The 26,602-nt window shown below is 37.0% G+C and overlaps 1 protein-coding gene across 3 annotated transcripts in view; it reads right to left on the bottom strand.

The window, feature by feature from the left end:
• Positions 1-26,602, bottom strand: part of LOC128738414 (protein cycle) — a 58,675-nt gene that overhangs the window by 16,986 nt on the left and 15,087 nt on the right. For 2 of the 3 annotated variants that reach the window (XM_053833512.1, XM_053833513.1), the window contains exons 2-3: positions 19,093-19,150; positions 6,650-6,919 (exon numbers count right to left, since the gene is read on the bottom strand). In XM_053833512.1, coding sequence (XP_053689487.1) covers positions 6,650-6,919; positions 19,093-19,109 — 287 coding nt within the window. In that variant the 5' untranslated portion in view covers positions 19,110-19,150. Of the gene's footprint in view, positions 1-6,649; positions 6,920-8,358; positions 8,447-19,092; positions 19,151-26,602 lie in introns of those variants that run through there. The other variant, XM_053833514.1, reaches the window with a different exon arrangement.

Genomic DNA, 26,602 nt, shown 5'->3' with positions numbered 1-26,602 from the left:
ATTTGAGGTGTCGCATGCTAACTATTTGTTCATGTTCGGAACTGGCTATTTTCCACAGCGATAACTTAATCCAGAACATTTCCGGTTAGTCCCAACACAGCGTAAAACTTCTAAAATGGTCGGCAATGGGCATATGTTGCATAAAAATTCAATACCGGCTGTGATTTATGTTCATTTTGGAAGTGTAATTAAAGATTTTTATTTTATTTTATTTTTATTTTACTTTATATGAGCAATCTGGGCTGGGCTGGGCTGAACTCAAAAATTCGTCGATCGATTTTTTTAAAAATTGGCTCAGAGGTGTAGGATGGCAATACAAACCAACTGACATTTTCCGTTTAAATGGCCTATTTTATTTTTTAATAACGGTATTTTGAACACCGTGAAAACGGTACGACGAATTTAAGAATAAAGTCAGTTGCGTAATTTCAATAATATGCTTAAATAATCGCTTTTCAGTGATTTCAAAGTTCACGGATCGGAAGGTAAGTGTATTTTAGTCAAATCAGCACAAGAAATTAATACAATTAATACAAGAGATTAATACATGCACAAGCTTCTTAAACATTAATTTTTAGTGAAAATTCGGTAGGCGAAAACTATGCATGTTGTACATAGGCGCACGCTCACATTTTTGTGTGTACATGCAAAAACCTATCTGTTTGTACAAACGCGGATTAGATGCTTGATCGGTTTAAAGTTTTAAGCAAATACAGCCAATAGGACACCAGACGAACCGTTGCTTTTCAAGAGATGGCGCTTTTCTAGTAGTAGTAAAATCAAAATTTCTCACTTATCGATGTTTACCTACCTAAAAAACAACCCCTAATTTCACTTTTAATTGTAGTACAGTTACTCTGTGAAGCTTAATTTGCGTAACTTCTGCCTAATTTTGATAAAAATCCAACTTTTTCTATACCTCTCCATTGTATCTTACTACCATTCCTCCGTGAGCCCAGAAAGGTGATTTTGATAAATACAAACTATACTTACTAACTATTTATTGGTTCAAGTGACAAACGTTATAGGGTATTTTGCCAATGATTGGGCGATTCCAATGATTAGACAGTGTTCAATAAAACGCTAATTCCAGAATACACGTATGCCCAATTCCTATCAAAATGCACGAATTACTCACTTTGATCAGTTGTGGATTATTTCTTATAACAATATTATTCAATAATACAAGTTTAAAAACAAACATTGCCATGTACAATACTGGATACAATCCTGAATTTTAGTAGCATTCCAGATAAGAAACATGTCTCACTAATTAGCGTTTAAAATATTGATTTTACTATACCATATTGTACATAGCTAATGATATTCAATATCGATGCACTATTTGTCAACCTTTTCAAGCAAAACATTAATTATTTATAGTTTTTAAAGTATTGAAACTTGACTGTTCAATCATTGTACAATCAACCAACAATTGTCCTAAGCACTGTGCAAGAGCTGATATAGGATGAAAAGTGCGTATCGTTTCTTATTATGCATCTTTATTTGACAGCTTTTACGTTAATGGCACTGTTTACAAATGGTTTTCATTTGTAAGAAAAATATAGGGTTGGTGCGAATTTTCTACGTAACATTGCAATTATTCTGTTTTCTGTATTTTATTTGTGTGGTCAAATTATTCACATAACTTTTTAAAAAAGTCACAATTTTATGATTTTACTTTATTATACAAATAAAGTTTAGATTATGAAACGAAGCTGGTTGGTGTAGTTTTTCAACTGCAAGAAAACGGATATACCATTTTGCGGGAAAGCAATAGAAAAGAAGTAGAACAATGTCGAAGATTAGAAAGGAAAATTATGCAATTATACCCTTAAGAAATATTTTGTAATTACTATCATGTTAACTAATTGCTGATTAGTTTTAATAAATATGGCTTTTAATAAATATGAATGTACGATTTCCTAATAGAGAACTATCAAATTTATTTTGAGGTCGGTGCAATATATTACATGTTCAACCATTGGACAATAAGTGTTCAACCGTAGGACAATGCGGTTTCAGAAGTGTTCAACATTTGGGCCCTCAAGCATTGTCAAAAAACCGTATATTTTTCCACGAAAGGTTTGTTTATTCGAAAATGACCTTATAATGTGCACATATTTTGCATCTGATTCAGATTTTTATGATTCTGTCTCTTTGTAATTATAAGTTTAGAAAAAATCATTAAAAATCAAAATTCAGTGACTTAGCCGTGCGATCATAGGCAAATTACCCTATTGCCTGTAGCGATAAACACAAAAAAAACTGAGATGCACGAGAGAGTGCTGTTTCTACGTTGCGTAAATTTATTGTCGCGCAAAATTGCGTTGTTATCAATATGTACAATATGCGTTACCAAGTAACGACATCTGTTGTATTCAACAGAGAAACATTGATGGTTTCCAGCATTCTGTCAAGCATGGCGCATGATGAAACGCTAGCGCCAACTTCTTTTTTTAATTATCAGAAACTAGAGGCGGTGTCCTAGCGGAAATTTACGTGAAAATTTATCAGATTTAGATTTACCTTTACGCTATCAAGACAGAAATAAACAAACAAAAATTGTTGGAAACTCCGTTTCAAGTGAAACGTTGGCCTGGTTTAAATAGCATTTCTTTAGCAAAATGCGATATGGGATGAAATTAGTGTAGTGTATTTGTTGTATGGTTTAGTTTTATGCTGCGGTAACTTTGGCGAGAGGTCTTTCATAAACAGTTTTCTCATCAAAAGGAATTTTCTTTGTGAAGTGGATAGCATTTATTACAGCAAATTAACAGAATGTAGGGTACGGGAGGGTATTTTCAGCAGGTTTCTCAATTCAGCCTATTTGTTTTTTCTTTCGCCAATAAATATACTTTGCGGACATACAATTTTAATATATTATAACTATTTTCTCAAGACTGTAAGTAATCTACTATTTTTTATTCAAAGAACGTCAAAACAACCTGTTCTTCAACTAGAACTAGGCCATATAGGCCAAAAAAATTGGCTTAATGGGCTGAAAATACCCTCCCGTACCCTACTTAACGACAAGATCGTCAGAGTGTATTTATGGCAGTCAGTATGGCACCGAATATCACTACAGAAACTATAGGTTACAGAGGCGACGAGCTAAATTTAGAATCAAAACGGAGAGTACCATCACATATAAAGGTAACTCTCCGTTTTGATTCAAAATTTAGCGGTTTTTGAGTACCTCGCCGCCTCCGTAAGCTATAGTCTCTGTAAATATCACCCTTCCCTTCCCTTCTTCAATGTTCCAACATGCTTCCATTGATTCGGGAAACCATCACAAAAAAATTAAATTAGTTCAACTAACTTGCTAGCCGTAATAAGATCTTAGAATTCGAAGCACTAAACATTGCATTCTATAGTTTCTATTACTTTTTGGGGCATAAATAACACTAAATACTGAGATTTTAAAATTCATCACTATATTTTCACTTTTTCACCGTAGTTTTCGTCAAATCACTCGCGAAACCTAACTAGAGTCACAGAAAACTGTAATTTACCACCCGTTATTTAGTAAGATATTATAATGATTATGCCCAAACTGTTCACTAAAATTGATTGGAAAAACTTCACTTCGTTTCGATTGCAATTCCGAATCCACGGCCGTCGTTGCTGTACGTTACCAAGGGAACGAACGTATATGGGTCATTCCATCTCAAACGTTCACAAGGTTTGAATTCGACCATCAGCAATTTCAACCAAAGTTGGCATAATTGTTCATTCCGACCCCACAACCAATTTCTCAAAGTTTTACACCGATTGATCAATCCCCCTAGCAGTGATTCTACTTCCTTATTTTAAAAAAAAAGTTATTTTTCGGGTATAAATATCTCTGAAACGGCTTGATGTTGATATGAAGATATGTCAATATACTTTTTCTATGAATTTTTAGCCGCGAAATCGAATGATGTTATCAGTTTTTACCTAACTTGTCAACATCATACATTTGTTTGCAATTTAAAACGAAAAATGCGAATATTTCAAAACACCCCCAATTTCATTTTCAAATGAATGTGCTTAAAATATTCGCCAGAAAATTCTACATAAGAATCACTTAACTAGAAAAAACAATATTGGTAGTTTGGGAGATATGGCGTTTTGAATATCTGGGGCATGCGTAACTCTATCTGAATTGTTAATGAAAGTTTGTTTAATACGTCTATCTGAAGCTTCCGGACATTTTCACGACTAAATAATGTATTTTAATGTAAATTTTCATGTTCTAGATCCTTTAGTATACATTTGTACATATACATATACATTTTTTTAATAGTTATTTATGATCCCAGTTTATGAATAAATCCAAACAAAGTGCTAATGCCGCCAAATTCATCCATGCAAATCCATCATGTGTGCATGGATTGGTTGAACGGAAAAATTTCAAATGCAATCAAATGTAACAGGCATTAGTGATAATCTAATAATTATATAGGAAAGCAATAATATGTGGTCAAATACCGGTTGTAGAATTAAAGAAGGAGAAGACCTTATTCTATAAGAATGAAATAAATAAATTTGAAATCTATACCTATAAAGAAGGATTTCTGTCTGTCTGTCTGTCTGTCTGTCCTGTGTTCCTTATAGAATCAAAAACTACTGATCCAATCGGCGTGAAAATTTGCATGTAGAGGTTTTTGGGGCCAGGAAAGGTTTTAGTGATGGTTAGAGACCCCTCCCCCCACTAAGAGGGGGGGCTCCCATACAAATGAAACACAAATTTCTGCATAACTCGAGAACTAATCAAGCAAATAGAACCAAATTTGGCATGTGGGTGTTTTCGGTGACAAGAATTCATTCTAGGGTAATTTGAGACCCCTCCCCCCTTTATAAGGGGAATTATAACTCCTCTCCCCTTTAAGAGGGGGGGTTTCCATACAAATTTAATTAAGCAAATGGAACCAAATTTGGCATGTGAAGGTTTTCGAGGGCAAGAAATTTTTCTATGTTGAATTAGGACCCCTCCTCACTTTAAGAGGGGGGGCTCCTGTACAAATGAAATACCAATTTCCTCATAACTCGAGAACTAATCAAGCAAATGGAACCAAATTTGGCATGTGTGTGTTTTTGAAGACAAAATTTTTTTCTATGATGAATTGGGACCCCTCCCCACTTTAAGAGGGGGGGCGCTCCTATACAAACGAAATACAAATTTCCTTATAACTCGAGAGCTAATCCAGCAAATGGAACCAAATTTGGCATGTAGGTGTTTTTGGAGGCAAGAATGTTTTCTATGATGAATAAGAACCTCTCCCCACTTTAGGAGGGGGGACTCCTATACAAATGAAATACAAATTTCCTCATAGCTCGAGAACTAATCAAGCAAATAGAACCAAATTTGGCATGTGGGTGTTTTCGGTGACAAGAATTTATTCTATGGTAAATTGAGACCCCTCCCTCTTTATAAGGGGAATTGTAACTCCTCTCCCCTTTAAGAGGGGGGACTTCCATACAAATTTCCTCATAACTCGAGAACTAATCAAGCAAATGCAACCAAATTTGGCATGTGAAGGTTTTCGAGAGCAAGAAAATTTTCTATGGTGAATTAGGACCCCTCCCCACTTTAAGAGGAGGGGCTCCTGTACAAATGAAATACAAATTTCCTCATAACTCGAGAACTAATCAAGCAAATGGAACCATATTTGGCATGTGGGTGTTTTTGGAGGCAACCATTTTTCCCATGATGAATTAGGACCTCTTACCTTTTTAGGAGGGGGGGGGGGCTCCCATTCAAACGAAATACAAATTTGCTCATAACTTTAGAACTAATCAAGCAAATGGAACCAAATTTGGCATGTGAGAGTTTTAGATGGCAGAATTTTTTTTCTGTGGTGTATTACGACCCCTTTCCCTTTTAAGAGGGTGGGCTCCCATACAAATGAAATACAAATTTCCTTATAATTTGAGTACTAATCAAGCAAATGGAACCAAATTTAGCATGTAGGAGATTTTTGAGTCTTGAATTTATTTTATGATAGTTAGAGACCTCTCACCCCTGTGGTAGGGGGATATGGACTCTCATACAAATAAAACAGAAATTTTTGCGAAACTCAAAAACTAATCCAACTCGAGAAATTCGAGACTCTTCCATAAAACATTAATCAATAACAAGACCACAAAAACTATCTATAGTAACACTAGATCATTCAGGACGAGCTGGTCGCGAGTGTTGCCGGTGACCCGCCGTCGGAAGCGCCGCCCACTGGGGGGCTTGCAAAACTCGAGAAGTGACAAAGATCATCCGAGATTCATGATTTATGTACAACACAGGTTAATTTGTGGCAATACGAAGTTTGTCGGGTCAGCTAGTAAATAAATAAAATAAAAACTTTTAAACTAAAAATGCAAATATAGAGTTGAATAATTAAATGAATGTATGCTTTATTGGAATCGACAACTGGAGTTGAACAATTGAGCTATTAGAATTCCACATAGAATTTTATGAACATTGAAATTTCATTAAAAAAAATCCTTTTGACTGACAGACATAAATCAATAAAAAATTAATAGGAAAAGTTCCGTCCGAATCAATTTGCATTCTTGCATTTGATGATAAGAAGCTCAACACAATGAATATGCACATATTATTTAAATTCATTTGGGTACAACAATTCTACAGCAAAGGTAAAATACTCACTTGTAGGAAAATTTACGTTTCCTTCCTTCCTCCCCGGACCCATTATTGCCACTGCCATCCGTGTGCGGTTGATGTTGCTGCTGGTGAAGACGTTGCCCATGGTCGGTGGATAAATGTTGACGGCTTTCGGCACCACCTTCTTGCAAACTTGACGGATGATTGTTGTGATTGGACACGCTGCTGGACATTCTTTGCATTGGTTCCAACACAGCAGAGTTGGACGATATGATTTCTGACGCCGTCAAATGCTCATTTCCGCCGGTGTTTGCACTGGTTCATTCAAACATTGGAACACATTAAAAGTAAACGTTAAAAGGATTTTTTGACTACAAGACTGGTGCTAACTACCTTTGCTTAAAATGAAAAAAAAAGAAAACTTATCCAATTTAATTCTACTATGTGTACTCGAGTTTGAAAACAGACACTGAGGAAACCTGCAAGTCATAGGCGAAATACGTATCTGTCGTGAATAAAATACACATAGTAGAATTAAATTGGATAAGTTTTCTTCTTATTTCATTTTAGGTTTCGTATTCTACTAAGACGCTCCAAAAACTTCAGTATCTTTGCTATTTACTATGATAATTATGAATTTATTTAGCGAAAAATAAAAGTTTTGAAAACTATCCATAAACATGAACGTGAACACGATGAACACAACGATCAGATTACGATTACAAAATTTGCGGTATAATTAGGAATTTAACTTTATTTAAACCGAATCTTATTTCAATCGCAAACTGTATAACCGTTCCTTCGGGTTTCGATTATTGTAATGATTACTTTGTGTTGGGCGACCGAGATGCATGGATGTTGTAGAACACGTTGTGATGGTGGTAATTTTGAAACAACCCGCCGGTGCTGATGACGGAATTGCCGGTGATGTGACTAGAAATTGCTGCCGCCGGAACTAACGCGTGCTGCTGTGACTGAGCCGAGTACGGGGAAACTGTCACGCCGAGCTCGGTCAGCTGATGCGGCTTCAGCTCATCTAAAGTTAAAAATTCACGTTCCTCTTCCGGCACTTGGGTGCATGAAGGGTAAGGAAAGCGAGAAAATCACGTGTTTAAAAGTGATTAGAAACATATGAAACGCCTTTAATCATTGCTAATGTGAACACACGTTGGGAAATCAATCAAAATATATTGAAAATTAAAAGAGTACTCCAGGAAAAAAATCATATTTATTTATATAAATTATAAGAAAAATAAGGAATTGTTCATCACAATGATGAGTCGTCATCTTTATAATGGAAAAGAGAAAATAGCACTCTACTAATGAACTCATCCCTTAAAATTTGCCCTAACGCAGTGATAAATTAATAACTTTTCAGATGTACTTCAAACCATTAATATTTCACGTAAAATGTTAGTTCTTGTTAGTCTGTTTGTTCATAACACATTTGTTTTAAATAATAAGATGTGTACTCAAATATAAGACCATACAATAAATAAAATACAGTTTCCACAAGCAAGGTGAACATTCGAAAGTGATTCATAATCCTAACTAAACTTCTTGAACATAGTTTATAACAAGTTCCACATGTGTCCTTTCCGTCAAACAACGTATCGGTAATTAGATTATGTAGGTATTCTTCATATCCACTTCAACGAGAGTATCTAATTACAATTTAAATTTGGTTAGCGATTCACGAATTTTTTTTTTTGTTATCGGAACTATTATCACAATTTCACAGCAAAGAAGCTCACTTTAATCCAACACCGAATACACCAGACAGAAGAGTTGCTATAACCGATCCTTGTCCAGTCCAGCCAGTCCAGACTGACAGCGAAACGTGTTCCTGTCCTGAACGCTCGCTCACATCCTTTCGCGGCGAATTCTCGCGATGAACTGTGCCAGAGCTGTATTCGACTGTGGTTAATATTGGTGTTCCTTGCACTCTACACTGATAAAACGGTACAGCGAACCTGCTGGAGGCAGGAATAAAGGTGTGTGTTAAACTATATACTCCCCCTCAACAGCAACAACAACAACAACAACAACAACAACCTTGGTTAGCAGAAACAACACCAGCAATAACGTACGGAATATTCCCTCCTGTTGTGGGAGGATAGACGCCCTGTATTGGAGGGAAAACAGTCGACAGGGTAGCAATTGGCAGCAGGAGGGTGGAAAAGCGATAACTTTTACGTCACCGATAAGCAGAAAATCCTGTTATGGCATTTGCTGCACTGTTCACCTCCCCGCTGTCACCGCGCGCAGTCGGTGAAAATGCCTCTGGCTAGGTATTAGCCGGCATAGTTCATGACATATGTATATGCATTTGAAATTGAATAAAATAAAATTATTCATTATTTTCTTAGAACTGAAAGTGAATAGAATATTATTGAATTTGTCAACTAATTTGGCAGCATTATGAGCCTGGAAAAAGTTTCTGAAAAAAGAACTTAAATTCGCTTAAATTTACTTTCACGCATGCACCTTGCAAATCGGCAATGTTTTTGCAACTAAGAGTGCAGGTATTGCATGCCAACTCATCCCATCCATCGAGCAACAGTGAACGCAACAGGTAGATACTCGGTATAGGGTTTTCTGTATAGGTCCAAAGGATAAATGGGCTGGACCTGTTGATAAACTCGTGCGTTGCATATATGAGACACAACATTACCATATTACGACATCTTTCATTCCCGTAAATCCAGGTGCCAAATTGAAAGTGGGAAAATAATTAAATGTGAATGCTTCCGTTTTGATTGAAACTTCGGGTAACATCAAACTATGAACGCTTTGACTTGAAATGCTCGTTAACATTTCTAATATTATTAGAAATATAATTAAAAGTATAACCTTTAAGGCCAAGCCAACGCACTAGAGAGAGAAAAAAGACGATGCATCATTTTCAACTATAGTGCTATACTATAGCGTTATTTAAGAAATATTTAAGATTTTCTAAATGCTATCGTTCTCGATCGCACCAACGCTGTTTGATGCTTGCGCTGCTTCGGCCTTAACGTATTAGTATAAAGTATGCTTTATGCTTTACAAGCTGATGGAACATTTCATCACCATTGATTGATACCAAATAGGCGTTCAACACATTCGTGTCACCACACTTCGGCGGAGTCTGGGAACGACTCGTTCAATCCATGGCGATAGTGCTGATAAACATGAAGAATCTAGCAGGAAAAGGATAAGAATCATGAACGTTACCCGAGCAGGGTTTTAGAGCAAATTGAAAACAAAATTTGATACCTTGATGTAACGGATTTTGAATACTCGGTGTGATTTCATTTTGGTCGACTTAGCGGTTAAAATATCAAAATTGACTGCACAAATTCCACGCCGTGAAATTAAATTGAATACTACTTTTGCTATCAAAAATATCAAACGGAATACTAATCTTGCTGTTACTCAATATTCATAGGAAAACAGAATTAGTTATCAATTTACTATCATATCATCATCATTTTGCTATCATCATATAATTTGAGCCAACCATTTTACTAGAAAAAAATTTAAGTGAGAATAGATTGATATAAATATTTAAGGTTTATTTGCATCATATATAGAATCTACCAACACATTTTCTTTCAATAAAAATGAAAGCAAAATGATAGCAAAGTTTGATACATCATAAGTGCCATTTTGAGTTGGTAACAAAACATGTTTTCTATTTGATATCAACAGCAGAATATGTAATAATTTTGATATACTTTTGTTGTCAATCCTTGCTCGGGTAGTCAGGCTGTAAAATCACCAACAGAGCAGCAGGTTAGGAAGAAAATGAGTGAACTGAGAAACGGCAAGATCGCTGAGAAGGACGGTTTCCCTGCTGAACATCTAAAAGCGGGGAGTGAGCTGCAGTACGAAGCAATCCAACAGATCATTGCACAATAGTCGGAAAATTGCAATTTTTGGCCAAAATTATTTTTTAGTTTCAAATTTATTCTAGGTTATATTTGTTACAAAAGAAATGATTTAAACTTATAAGAACTCATATTTAGGGTGATTTGGGGAAAAATTATCAAATGTGTCCGATATAAATATTTGCTTGACAAAAAAATTTTTTTTCTCGCAGACACTTTCCCATTTTCTCATTGAAACTCTCTTCAGGTACCAAATAAATTTAGTAACAATCAAATTTGTTGAAATAGTACTTAAAATTTTAAAGACTTGCTAAAAATATGACAATTTTAAAATTATTTTTGTTCGGAAAACGTTAAATTATAGCAAACTTTCAATTGATGTTTTGATACAACATACTTCGAGCTTTCAGACGCATTGTTAGAAACTGCGGCGACAAGAGGCGACAAGAGTTGTTTTTTTGATTAAAGTTTATGAGAATTTCATTTTTATTATAAGTAGCCTATCGCGCACCTCATTGAGTTTAAATTTGTTTTCATTTCATTTTTTGATAGGCTAAGGTATCAGTTTAAAAATGATATATAACAATAATATTTACACCCGCGATAAGTATTTAATTTTTTGACTTTTTTAAAATGACCTATTTTTCAAACTTTTGAAATGGGCAACTTTAACAGCTTATGTCTACATGATATTTTTTTTCTATCAAAATTTTATTCGCGAATCATAAAAATATAAACAATTTACTACAAAACCGCGTTCAAGCATGTGCTACAATGTGAAACTTTACATTCGGTAATTTTGGCCGCTACTTTATATGGAGTCCTTCTTATGCGCATTGTCCGAAACTGGGTGAAAGAACAAATGCCAGAGGATCAATAGCCACATTTTTAAGATTTTTAAAAAAGGACATCGTCTCGTGTGTACGAACTATCGAGTTATAACATTACTCAGTTCTGCCTTATGCTGTTGTGCAGACTGAGTTAAAAAAATTTATGATTCCAAATGTTACTAAAGATCCATAAACATCGATATTCACCGCCTAAATTTTTACCAAACGTTCAGCTGAAATTTCGGTAAATTTTACTGAATTTTTAAGTGTTTTTATCGACATAGACTTCGTAGCCTGTTATTAGAGTACAGGACAATTACGAGGCTAGTGCAACGATCCTACTTACTTCAGAAGCACCGCCTAGTCGAGATTCGAACAAACGACCGCTAGCTTGTTAGACCAGCATCGTACCTCGACGGTAACACCACTTGTTCGCTTACTTCAAAGTGGCATATGATACCATCGACCGGAAAGAATGATGGGAAATCATGGACGAGAACAGCTTCCCCAGGAAGCTCATCAAACTGATTCAATCTACACATGGTACACATGGCGTCTGGATGGTACACAGTGCTGTGTTCGGATTTCGGGTGGCATGTCAAGTTCATTTGGCTTCGTCAAGGTGATGGTTTCTCATACCAGTTGTTCAACATTTTATGTCCACTATTGGAGGGACGTAAAAAAATCGGTCGTAAAAACAGAGGACGTTAATTCAAATTTTGTACTTAAAAAAGGTGGACGTTAAGTCGATTTTTAGACGTAAAATGAAAAGACATTACTTCTAATTTTCTAAAACCACGTAATGATTTTTGATGACGACGCTAATTCAAATTTTGGAAGTAAAACGAGAGGACTTTAATTTAAATTTCGGACGTAAAACGAGGGGACGTTAATTCAAATTTTGGACGCAAAACGAAAGGACGTTACTTCAAATTTTGGACGTAAAAAAGAGCGCGTTAATTCAAATTTTGGACGGTAAACGAAGTCACGTAAAATGAATGAACGCAGAAGAGATTCTAGCAGGTGACCGGACGAGAGTCATAAATACGATAGCCATACGGACGGTTGCCATACGTACGAATGCCATATAGACGAATGCCATAATGAACGGAAGCCATACAGACGGTTGCCATAACGTATGTTGGCCATAATGGACGTAAGCCATAATCCATATATTCAACGTTTCCTAGATGATTCAGGGCGAGACGGCCGCAGGCAACGGCGAGTGTTCGCCGGTGACCCGCCGTCGGAAGCGCCGACCACTGCGAGGGGGGGGAGCCCCCCAGCAATCGTACGTATGACAACCGTCCGTATGGCAAACGTATATATGGCGGATGGGGTGTGGTCTTCTAGTGTATTATAAACCGAGCGAATATCAACACGCGGGACACGATCTTCAACAAATTTGTTCAAATCGTCTGCTTTGCCGATGACATGGATATTATCGGCAGAACATCTGTGGTGGGTACTGAACAGTACACCAGACTAAAGCGCGAAGTAGGCAGCATTGAGTTAGAAGTAAATACGTCTAAAACAAAGTACTTGTCGGCTAGCGCATCCGACGCCGCTCGGCTAATAGTATAATGAATGACGGCGAAAAGTTTGAGGAAGTTGACGAATTTGTCTACCTTGACTCACTGGTAACGGCGGACAATGACACCAGCCGTATAATTCGGAGACGTATTAGCAGCGGAAGTCGTGCTTACTATGGGCTTCACAAGTAATTGCGGTCGAGAAAACTAAACCCCCGAACAAAGTGTTCCCTGTACAAGACGCTCATTAGACCGGTTATTCTCTATGGGTATGAAACATGGGCAATGCTCGAAGAGGACCTGCAATAGCTCGGAGTTTTCGGAAGACGAGTGCTAAGAACGATCTTCGGCAGCGTACAGAAGAACGTCCAAAGAGTTTGAATTTCACTTAAGGAACGAACTTGACAGTTCATATTTGGTTCAAATTTAGTTCCGTTAAACTTCCTTGCTGAACAACTAGACACTACGTTTGTAAACCGAACTTTATTCTCAATAAAGAATCGTTTATATATGTAGCAACCTGAAAGCTCAACATGCAGCTTGAAAGTTCAACATGGAACTTGAAAGTAACTAAGAGTTCGGATAATAGTTTTTAAGGAAGGTTAATAAGCTTTATGTATATGGATCTACAAGTTGCCTTGAGTCCGCTGCACAGAGCGCTAAGCAGCTTTTAAAGAAACTTTGTCATCTATTCCTATAAAAATGGCTTTCTTTTTGACTGTCTGTCTGTCTGTCTGTCTATCTCTCTGTCTGTCTGTCCGCATGTTCCTTATAGAATCGAAAACTACTGAACCGAACGGAGTGAAAATTTGCATGTAGGGGTCTTTGGAGCCGCCGAAGGTTCTTATGATGGTTAGAGGACCCTCCTCCCACTAAGAAGGGGGCCATAAAAATGAAATACAAATTTCTGCATAACTAATCGAGCAAATGGGATAAAATTTGGCATGTGGGTGTTTTTGGAAGCAGGATTTTTTTCTATAGTGAATTGCGACCCTTAACCTCTTTAGGAAGGAAATCATGACCCCTCCCCCTTTTGAGAAGGGGGTTCTCATACAAATGAAATAAAAATCAACTAATCAAGCAAATGGAACTAAATTTGGCATGTGCGTGTTTTTGGAGGAAAATATTTTTTCTGTGGTGAATTGAGACCCCTCGCCTCTTTAGGAGGAGAATTATGACCCCTCCCACATATAAGAGGGGGGACTCCCATACAAATGAAATACAAATTTCTTCATAATTCGAGAACTAATCAAACAAATGGAACCGTATTTGGCAGGTGGGATTTTTGGAGCCAAATATTTTTCCTATCGTATGCCGCGAGTGTTGTCAGCGACCTGCCGTCGGAAGCGCCGGCCACTGCGGATTTATGCCCCCAGGTACAGCAGTTTCATTTCTGGCAATACGAAGTTTGTCGGGTCAGCTAGTAAATTTATAAAATAGCACTTTAATAAGTTCTTTTTTCATACTTTTCTATTTGTTACTTCCGCCTCCTCCTAACTTCTGTAGAGCCGGTTCTTACCATTAAGATGGACCATTTGAAAAAAAACTCTAACTAACCACTTACCGCTGCTGGATTTGAACCCGAGCGTTCAGTGTTGCAAGCCTATCCTGATGCACTGCGCCATCTCTGACGGCGCTAGTGACATGATTTTTGCCGATGAGTTGTTCTTGATTGTAAGGTCGTTTCGGGGCAGTAGTAAATCAGAAATTAGCACTTCGAGTAAAATCGATGCAAATCGCATATTCTAGCAACGGAGCAGTGGTATGCATTTAAGTCACCGAAAGGCAGTACTTGAGTTCAAATCTCCGAGGTTTTCGGTGGTTGGTGGTGTGTGGTAAGTTACAATATATTAATATTTAAAAAAGGTGGTTATTCTTCTGATGATCTTTCATGAAATAAAATAATTAATATTGTTAACCTGAAATTAAATGCCTTAGTTTAAATGGGAAATGTCATGAAAACGTGGGAAAATTCCTCCAATCTTTTATTTTTTTAACAGGAAAAAGTGGGAAAATTCCTCCAATCTTTTATTTTTTTAACAGGAAAAAGTGGGAAAATTCCTCCAATCTTTTCTTTATTTTTAAGATTATTGGAGTTTCTTTTTTAACTGAACAGTGTTCTATATAGTAACTCCAGTGAACTTTTTGTGAACTTTCAAGTTTTGTTAGAATTTGCTTTGTATTCCATACGAAGTTTAATCATCAAATACGAACGTGAAAGTACGGTTAATTCCTTGAAAATTAAGCTAAATGGAGTTCTATTCATGATCATTTCGTTGGCTGATTAATCTAACAAATCCCCTTTTATTGGAACTTTTGATTACTTGGGGTAGTATGGAGGCGGAGAATGAACCATGAACCATGAACCATGCATGTTGCAAGAATGCCGGATAGCTACCCTACAAAGTTGGTGTTTGCCCCAAATCCGGTAGGAACAAGACGACCAGGAGCGCAGCGAGCAACATGGTTGGATCAGGTGAGGCGAGATCTGGCGGAGAGTACTCAGTGTCAGAGGAATTGGTGAGCGGTAGCTCACAACTAAGTAAATTGATGAAACTTTGTTCAGCAGGCTTTGTCTTAGGACAGCACGTCATCTAAGTAAGTAAATTAGCTCCTAGGGCGGCAGCAGGAGTTGTGGTAAATGCTCCAAACATTGTCATCAAACACATCCTTTGACTATGGTTTAGATTTGTCTGGACAGTCCCAACATCCCCCTGCTGCCCCCATACAAGACAGCCAGCTGCTAATATTGTTTGAACAACGACCGTGTACAACCAGCGTATGTATTTTAGTTTTAGCCCCAACAGTTATCAATCGCTCGTCTACATTACCTGAAGGCCATTCACGCTTTCTTAATTCGGAAATCAATATTTGTGGACCGCCTTCGTCTATTGGAAAGACTATCGTTATAGAAAAATATTCGATATACAGATTTCTACGTTAACATGGTGGCAATGTCTCAGATGCAACCTTCAACTTTTTTAAAAATTAATGATGTTTCGGGTATTTTTACTGGATTTTATTTAAGCTTATTGTTAGACCATTGTTTTAGCCTTACCCTTACTTCTTACTACTTCCCTTTGCTTAAACTTTTTCCTGAACATAGTTCATTTTCCCTTACACCAATTGTTTTTCTACTTGTTCGACAGCCAAACTTTGTTTTTACTTGAACTTCTTCTCAACGCTTGTAATTCTACCCTTCTTTTTCTTCTTCAAGGTACCCTTCACAATCGGCCTTAGCTGCGGACTGTTAGCAAGAATTCACTCCGTGCAAACGCTATTGTCGTTGTACCACTGCACTTTTTGGTCGAATTTGAATAGTGATAACTTACCAGATCAAACGACCTCTACTAAAGGCACTCTTTTTAATAAATTCCCTAGCTCATAGTTCCAGATGATAAAAAACGTCATTTTTTCAAATTGAATCATTTTCGAGTAATCGAAAAAGCATGATTAAATAAGTTTTAAAATCATCTGGTTTTGCTTTTTTGCCACTTCCGGATTGTTGATACAAAAATCTTTGCCTTATGTATTTTCGAAGTCACCAAATATTTAAGAGTTTTCCGGGTATGACTTAAAAATAACAAAAAATGCTATGGTTAAATTTTTTTCAGTAGATTATTTAGAACATAGTTTTTCGACTTTTCCTTGCAGTCCACTACCGTATCAAAATCCGTAAAATATATATTGAAAAAGATTATTCGGCGATACTCAGAACCTAAATCAAAACAAAAAAAATCTGTATGATTATCTGAGTAATAGCAGACCTAGAAATTTCGAAATTTTATGAAATCCTAAGACCCTTCGCAATATTTTACGCAGCCTAAATGGACCATTTTGAACTTACTGACTTCCAGCCGAAAAAACTCACACGACATGACCTATTATTTATTGAGGCCTTGTTTATATCATTTCCAGACAAGCGATAATATTCCTCAATATTTTGCTCCACAGTATTAGCTATCCAGCTGAAAAAGTAGTCAGCTACCATTCAATCGTTTTCGAAGAGTTGCTAGTTGCTACCAAGTCAAGCCGAGGAGTTAAAACCACAAAGGAACGTTCATATTTACGGACACTGGGGGTTAAAGTGATTGAGATCAAACATATGTGGTGCATCGGAAAAGGCCTGCATTTATTTGAATCAACAATAGGTTTTGTCGGTTAATTTTAATTCCAAAATAACAAGCTTTATTCCTAAAAGCAACACTGCATGGAACAGTCTGGACGGCAGACGGATTAGCATTTTCGGGCTGCGATGAATGCCTCCTCTGAAATAGATGATCTATTTGATGTGCGTGGCAATGACCGCATCGCGACCAACCGCGCTCCTATGCAGGGTGATTTGTCCGTGGTTTCGAATGGTGAACGTTCCGGATGGAGCTTATGTCTTTAGGACAAACTGCGCGTTACACCCTATAGAGCGGAAACTCGTTAATCGTAATCGTCGCGGGTACTTTCCGATGAATTTTTTTGAATTTGTTCTTTGCATATACAAATGAAAAGATAAAAAAATTGAATTCTTGATTATGTAAACTGATTATAACCATAATATATAGCATAAATTAACAGTTCTTTTACACATATAATGGATACATTCGTAACAATCAGTTCAAAATTATGATTCATAGTAGCTCAAAAACAAGATTGGATTTAATAAGCTAAGTCGAAGTTTCCACATTCTGAACAACAAGTTTTGTTCATGCCATTATATAAAGCATATTATGTATATAAGATTCTTTCAGAACAACAACAGTCGTGTTTGAATAGTGTTTAGATAATCAAGATTAGGGAAATTTCAGTGAATTAAACAGTTTATAACTTTTATGTATATCAAAAAATGTAATCTACAACCATTAAAACATACTGTTAGCTCTACAGGTTAGTTGTTTCAAGCCTTCTAGCCACATGAAGGCGAACTCAAACTATCAGCATTTATGTTTCGTGGCCAATAGAATCATTGATCATATACTTCTTATCAATAGAGAAATGTTTATAAATAACGTATCACATTTAATTCATAAACGACAACATTTCGAACGTTGAAAGATTAAAGTATTCCGGAGCAGTAGAGTAAGGAGGGGTAAAAGTGCGATGCGGGTAAAAGTGCGATTCAATGATTTATCAGTGTAGATTCCGAGTAAATTTTCTACATTGGCACGGATGGGTGACTACTTTGACAGCTTGAATCTAACGTAAACTTTGGTTGCTTACGAAGCATAGTTGATGAGTTATGTACAAATGTTATTTTAGGGCGGTTTTGATGTAATTTTTAGTTATACGGCAAATACGATATCAACAGGAAGATATTGCTTGTTGAAAATTTGTAGCAGCGTTTTACATCACTCACATATCTGTTTTGAAAATACGGCGAAAATAATTTACAAAATATATTTCGCTTTTCCGTAATTTAATCTAACCCCGTCAAGCGCCTAGCGGGGTAAAAACTCGATTCACGGACGGGGCAAAAGTGCGTTTCATGGACGAGGCAAAAATGTATAGCTAATTATATACAGCTTTAGGCACTATATTACAGATACTAGAAACGAAAGATCTACAGAAAACTGTGTGCTCTACAGTTGTTGGCCGAAGAAAAACAATGTGTTTCCGCTGATGAAACAAAAAACAAACGATTTGAAAAGCTTCGATCTAACGGAGGCTGCAATACACCAGCGCAAAATAGAAAAGGTGCAAATTGAAAATATTCCTTACCGAAACATAACGTAGATTGAAGATAATATGGTTTTGTTAGCTACTGTTGGGGTAATTTCAAGGATTCTAGCTTCGAACTTTTGCCCCACGGTATTCGCACTTTTGCCCCGCTAGTGGGGTAAAAGTGCGAATCTGCACTTGATCAGAAAAATGAAGATCTTATTTTGCAAAACATTATTACCGCAGATGATTTATAGTTGAATGTGAAGACATTGAGTTACTGCATCACTATAAAATATATTATGTTGTTGTCCTTCTTTATATCTCACGAAAATTGATGACAACTTCAAACATCGCACTTATGCCCCGCCCTACTCTATATTATAATCAAATACGGCAAAGAGACCTAACATAATGAATCTTGTGTTAATTTGAAACTGACACCAAATTAGTTTGCACTTCATCATCTGTTTCAATCAATGAAACTATAGAATTACCATCATCACAACGCTTCATCTAGCCCCCAGACATAACTGATTTGACACCATTTCAATGATATCTTACAATGACAATGAGAGATAATCGTTTGATTTTTTTTTTCTTACCTTTTCGAATAGATCATCCTGCATTCAGGCGCTGCTTACTGATGTATACTCCGAGCATCTGCAAAAAATAAGGAACAATCTTAGTTATACCTACTCTACGGCGCTTTTATGAACGTTTGTTATTTGCAAGCAATTTTTCTTCCATAAATTGAAAGACATCAAAACGGACAATGTTACACACCTGATCAGCTACTCTTTTTACATCCAATTATCGATAAATTGCATTATCGGCAAAAAGGGATGGATGCATCGTTTTCCATTCAACTGTTTTGCTAAGAAAACAAACCAGCAGGATACATTCGGAAGAAACTCATCATAACTGTCAGACTCAGCTGTACGTAGAAAGTCTTTGAATCGTATCGAATCGTTAGATCCACCGACCTGATGACGGCAGTTAGCGGGTATCGATCACGATGTGTTTCAGAAAAGGAGTAAATGCAAATACAAGTAGGTATTCGATACGTAAGACCAGCCACCAACGAACAACCCTCTTCAAAAATGTTTATTCTCCGTATTTTTCCATAACTTAAGTCCAAAGCCAGAGAACTGTGTATGGCAATTTTGTTAGGATTTCAATATCAATCGAACATTATATTTGTACAGCACTTTGGTTTAAATATTTTTTATAACCGTTTATTAACCAACTTGTTGAATTTCGTATCTTATTAAAAAAACACAGTTTCATACCAAACAAAAATCTTACAAATGCAATAAACTGTTTAAAAACCAACCTGTGTCCTTTCGAATATTTAATGGTGCCTTAGTATGCAAACAAAAGAAGCTGCCAAGCGATTGTAGATGCATCCTCATCCGTCTATCATGTCCTCGATTATTTAATAAAGTTACACTCCTAGAAGTTTCAACTGCGAGTATAGGGAAACGGCACGGATTGTTTCCTTTTTTCTGCTTCTCTGTGAGAAATCCGATACATAAAGGAGGGGAGGGAAAAATCTGTAACTGATTATGAGCTAATCGAAACGGGAAGGTGGACTCGTTTCGGATAAAATGATTGTGGGGTCGAGATAGTATCGTCTGTTTCTGACAAATATTTGATGGCAGGCAGCAGGTAGGGTGAAATGTACTTTGTTCCCATTATAATAGGATGTTTACTGAATTATAAGAAAAACCGCGAAATAATAATCATTGTTTTGGACTTTCTTTATTTCATATTTTAACACTATAGACAGAGTTCAAATTATCAAATTGGGGCGAACCAAACACTGGTTGGAAGCCCCAATAAAAAAAGTTAATAAATTAATTAATTAATTAATTAAAAATTAATTAAATAAATAAATAAATGCTGAATAATTTATTACTAGTGTAAGTTATGAGACCGAAGTTTATTTATAATTATTTTCCATAATCGCATGATTGTAAATGAACAATCAATCAAAGTATTTTTGACTTCTTCTGGAGAAAAAGTGCGCTGTTTAAATTCTATTTAATTTGATGTTATACGTTTTGAAAGTTTTTTTTTTTTTGTTAAATTATAGTCACTTTAACAACTTATGTCATTCGTGACTTATGCGGGGTTGGGATTTGAACCCGGGTCCTCGGCGTGAATGCTAACTGATACGCCGGGACTGACCGTTTTGAAAGATGTGATAATAAATAATATTGAATACTGGCATGCCCAGCCATAAGCAAAAAGTGGGCCACCAACCGTTCAGAAGCAACTTATCGTAGGATGGCGATGTATTTTTATGCAATCAAATTATTTATCGCGAAAATACCGGCCGAGTAGAATAAAAACTGTGGACTTACGGGTTATAGCATGAAAAGTTTTTACTTTATGGGCCTTATTTTGCAGCTTATAGCAGTTAACTTAGTCGAGTTACGTGACAAAATCGCGTTGCAGGTGACTAACATAGTTTCAAAAGTAGACCAGTCGAGCAAAATGACACTCGACGTGACTTATAGAATATTTCAGAGAGAAGATGGGACACGTGCCCCTGTCTGGGCACCTCAGGGGCCTCTAAACTGGATTTGAAATCAAATTAGACATATAATTAGAGTTGGCATTAGATTACAATTTGCATTTGAATTTAAACTTGCAATTGGATCTAAATTCGGACCAATTTAGGGTTGTGGCCAAGCCTCATATAAAATTGGAAATTAGACTTTGAATTTAACTCAAAATAAGACTTGAATTTGGACTCTAAACTCAAATTGAAATTAGACATGTAATAGGACTAGAAGCGGGATATAAAATAGGACATAAATTTAATTTGAAATCACATTTGAAATTGATCTATGACCGGAGCTGTACTCGGACTTGAAATTAGAGATAAAATCGGACTAAAATTACATTTGACATTTTACTTGAAGCTGGACGCCAAAATTGTTCAAGTTTGATAGAATTTAAAATTGGACTTAATTAATCGAAATTGAGCTCAGCTTAAAATTAAACTTTAAAATTTACTTTAACTTTGACACAAAATTATACTTGAAATTGAAATTGAATGTGGTCGTGGGAAGGGGACTTAAAATTGATCTCGAACACGATTCGATATATGAACTGAAATTGGATTTTAAAATTAGACTTGAAATCGGTCCTAAAATTGAAATTGAAATTGGATTTATTGTTTGAGATTTACTTGAAATGGGTTGGTACCGAATGGCCAAACACAAAGGGCCGAATCATGTTGTATCGAAGTTGCTTTGAATCCAGATTGTTTTATATCGAGGTATTACTGTAGCGTATCGGAGGGTATTTTCTCGCTCGCTCATTAAGCGGTAGCCTGAACAATATTCATTAAATACGTTGAAACTATATTTATTCGAGAAAAGATTTTATACCAATTGGTAGAATAACATTTACTGAATATCTGAGTGCATTTTGGTCTTTAAAAACGCTATTAAATTTGAGTCATAGTCGCCAGAAATGAGGAAGTTCCTGCGACTATTTTAGGCCCATTTTTTATTGTTGTCTAAATGGGTATGAAATGGGGAAGGCAAAAGAGGATGCGTCCAACATAGCTCTAGCCATCCCAAGCTCCTACCTAGCGCCTCCACGTGGCCTTACCCGGTAATGCTCTATTGAGTAGCCAAGCTAGGAGGTGCGATGCTGGGTGGTTCACGGCTGCCTGATTTCAAAACTGCGGGTTTGGGTGACGGCTGAGCCACATGACCTTGTTACTAGGAAAGCTTAATATAAGCTATTTTAATTATTTGTTTCGTTTAAGCTCATGAGAGGTGCTTCAAACAAACAGTGTACAGTGAGAACTCTGGCCGAAAAAAATTTAAATAATGCTCATGGATACCAGAAGAAAAAATTAAATTAATAATGGAAACTCAAATGATGCAACTCTATTCCATTCGAAGGACTGCTGGTGAGATTGTTCTAATTTTGTTCATATATCTTCATATAATGTATCTATACCTATAAAGAAGGATTTCTGTCTGTCTGTCTGTCTGTCTGTCTGTCTGTCTGTCTGTCTGTTTTGTGTTCCTTATAGAATCAAAAACTACTGAACCAATCGGCGTGAAAATTTGCATGTAGAGGTTTTTAGGGCCAGGAAAGGTTTTAGTGATGGTTAGAGACCCCTCCCCCCACTAAGAGGGGGGGCTCCCATACAAATGAAACACAAATTTCTGCATAATTCGAGAACTAATTAAGCAAATAGAACCAAATTTGGCATGTGGGTGTTTTCGGTGACAAGAATTTATTCTAGGGTAATTTGAGACCCCTCCCCTCTTTATAAGGGGAATTATAACTCCTCTCCCCTTTAAGAGGGGGGGTTTCCATACCAATTTCCTCATAACTCGAGAACTAATCAAGCAAATGGAACCAAATTTGGCATATGAAGGTTTTCGAGGGCAAGAAAATTTTCTATGTTGAATTAGGACCCCTCCTCACTTTAAGAGGGGGGGCTCCTGTACAAATGAAATACCAATTTCCTCATAACTCGAGAACTAATCAAGCAAATGGAACCAAATTTGGCATGTGTGTGTTTTTGAAGACAAAATTTTTTTCTATGATGAATTGGGACCCCTCCCCACTTTAAGAGGGGGGGGGCTCCTATACAAACGAAATACAAATTTCCTTATAACTCGAGAGCTAATCCAGCAAATGGAACCAAATTTGGCATGTAGGTGTTTTTGGAGGCAAGAATGTTTTCTATGATGAATAAGAACCTCTCCCCACTTTAGGAGGGGGGGCTCCTATACAAATGAAATACAAATTTCCTCATAACTCGAGAACTAATCAAGCAAATAGAACCAAATTTGGCATGTGGGTGTTTTCGGTGACAAGAATTTATTCTATGGTAAATTGAGACCCCTCCCTCTTTATAAGAGGAATTGTAACTCCTCTCTCCTTTAAGAGGGGGGGCTGCCATACAAATTTCCTCATAACTCGAGAACTAAGCAAGCAAATGGAACCAACTTTGGCATGTGAAGGTTTTCGAGGGCAAGAAAATTTTCTACGGTGAATTAGGACCCCTCCCCACTCTAAGAGGGGGGGCTCCTGTACAAATGATATACAAATTTCCTCCTAACTCGAGAACTAATCAAGCAAATAGAACAACATTTGGCATGTGGGTGTTTTTTTTGGTGACAAGAATTTATTCTATGGTGAATTGAGACCCCTCCCCTCTTTATAAGAGGAATTATAACTCCTCTCCCCTTTAAGAGGGGGGACTTCCATACAAATTTCCTCATAACTCGAGAACTAATCAAGCAAATGCAACCAAATTTGGCATGTGAAGGTTTTCGAGAGCAAGAAAATTTTCTATGGTGAATTAGGACCCCTCCCCACTTTAAGAGGAGGGGCTCCTGTACAAATGAAATACAAATTTCCTCATAACTCGAGAACTAATCAAGCGAATTGAACCAAATTTGGCATGTGTGTGTTTTTGGAGACAATTTTTTTTTCAATGATGAATTGGGACCCCTCCCCACTTTAGGAGGGGGGGTCCTGTACAAACGAGATACAAATTTCCTCATAACTCGAGAACTAATCCAGCAAATGGAACCAAATTTGGCATGCAGGTGTTTTTGGAGGCAAGAATATTTTCTGTGATGAATTAGGACCTCTTCCCACATTAGGAGGGGGGGCTCCAATACAAATGAAATACAAATTTCCCCATAACTCGAGAACTAATCAAGCAAATGGAACCAACTTTGGCATGTGAAGGTTTTCGAGGGCAGGAAAATTTTCTACGGTGAATTAGGACCCCTCCCCACTCTAAGAGGGGGGGCTCCTGTACAAATGAAATACAAATTTCCTCCTAACTCGAGAACTAATCAAGCAAATAGAACAACATTTGGCATGTGGGTGTTTTTGGAGGCAACCATTTTTCCCATGATGATTAGGATCATTAGGACTTCTTACCTTTTTAGGAGGGGGGGGGGCTCCCATTCAAACGAAATACAAATTTGCTCATAACTTTAGAACTAATCAAGTAAATGGAACCAAATTTGGCATGTGAGAGTTTTAGATGGCAGAATTTTTTTTCTGTGGTGTATTACGACCCCTTTCCCTTTTAAGAGGGTGGGCTTCCATACAAATGAAATACAAATTTCCTTATAATTTGAGTACTAATCAAGCAAATGGAACCAAATTTAGCATGTAGGAGATTTTTGAGTCTTGAATTTATTTTATGATAGTTAGAGACCTCTCACCCCTGTGGTAGGGGGATATGGACTCTCATACAAATAAAACAGAAATTTTGGCGAAACTCAAAAACTAATCCAACTCGAGAAATTCGAGACTCTTCCATAAAACATTAATCAATAACAAGACCACAAAAACTATCTATAGTAACACTAGATCATTCAGGACGAGCCGGTCGCGAGTGTTGCCGGTGACCCGCCGTCGGAAGCGCCGCCCACTGGGGGACTTGCAAAACTCGAGAAGTGATAAAGATCATCCGAGATTCATGATTTATGTACAACACAGGTTAATTTGTGGCAATACGAAGTTTGTCGGGTCAGCTAGTATTCATATAACACATATTTTATTATACACTCAAGTCTCTTTTTACACGGTTTTTTTTTACGATTTTTGAATTAACACGGTTTTTTTTATGATATTTTTTGAATTAACGCGGTTTTTTTTTAAACGGTTTTTTGAATTAACACGGTTTTTTTTAAACGATTTTTTGAATTAACACGGTTTTTCAGCGCGATATTTATGTTTTCTGAATTTACACAGTATTTTTTCGATGGTTTTTAAATTATAATGTTTGTATATCGTTCGGAAATTTTCTAAAAAAAGCCAGTATATGAAGTACCAAGACATGCTACGTCTAATACGTACATTCCCAGAATAGAATAGCGCAGAAGGTCAGAGGGAATGGATATTACGAACCCCCTAAAACACACTCACATTATTAATAATAAAAAATAGTGTTCAATCAATAAAAAACTATCAATTTTAATCACGCGGTTAAGCGTCCCACCAGGACCCTTTTGTCGATTACGGAAAGGAAAAGCAACCTACTACCCGAAAAGCTCGACGCGCACATGAGCTATAGCATATCTGCTCGATTAGTACCAGTCGCTCCCCCGAGAGCGGTAGCGTTCCCCGCCAGCAGTAGCTCAAGCCGAACGAAGCAGCCTACGCCGAAGGCAGCCAGCGTTCCCCGCAAGCAGCAGCCTTCCCCGAAAGCATCAGCCAGCTCCAGAAGCAGCCGCTCGTAGATCGAGTGATTTCCCCTCCACAGATCCAGTAGCAGCAGCCGGCCGGCCCCGATATACTCACACATTGTAAGTTAGGTTAAATAAAAATCATCATCTAAATTGAAAGTTCTTTCTAAGCTGCCGTGTGTCCCTAATCGGTGTCAGAAAGCCGACCTCGAAAAGGAGTCTCTCTCCCTCTAGATCGAGCTAGCCAAGAGAAAAGAGATCGTGAGTATCCACCCCGGAAGTCCCCAGTGGTTCGACCAGCGACTTGGGGTAGTAGCGGGTTGTTTGCTACAATAATGCATTATGCAACTGTGTCAAATAACACAGTTTTGTGTTCCTACTACCACTTTTTTGGTAGTACGAACACAAAACTTCGAATCTAATTACACGTAAATTCATTTAAGACTGTACGAAACTGTTTCGTGGTAGAAAACAACGAAAGGAATTCGTACATTTTATGCTTCATGGTACTGATACAAGATTTTACATTTTTACGACGATTTTGGAATTAACACGGTTTTTTTTACAACAATTTTTGAATTAACACGGTTTTTTTTACAACAATTTTCTATTTAACACGGTTTTTTTTTACAACAATTTTTGAATTAACGCGGTTTTTTTTTAAACGGTTTTTTTTTACACGGCACGTATCCCCCGTGTAAAAAAAGACTTGAGTGTATTGCCATATACCATCATAATCGTAAAGGGGAAGGAGCATGAGGGTATCGAATGAATCGAAAACTGGATGAGGGATGTGGTAACCAACCCAAGTCATATAAGGTCGGAGAGGATTTTGACGCGCCCTTCTAGCACACAAATCATCACGCAAGATAAGTTTGCATGGCGAAGTTATGTATCTAGAAACCGGAAGTCTATGCTT

Source organism: Sabethes cyaneus, chromosome 2, assembly GCF_943734655.1.
Source record: "Sabethes cyaneus chromosome 2, idSabCyanKW18_F2, whole genome shotgun sequence".
In the NCBI taxonomy this organism is placed as follows: domain Eukaryota; kingdom Metazoa; phylum Arthropoda; class Insecta; order Diptera; family Culicidae; genus Sabethes; species Sabethes cyaneus.
Note: the sequence above shows the minus strand (reverse complement) of the source record. Positions and strands in the feature narration are given on the sequence as shown.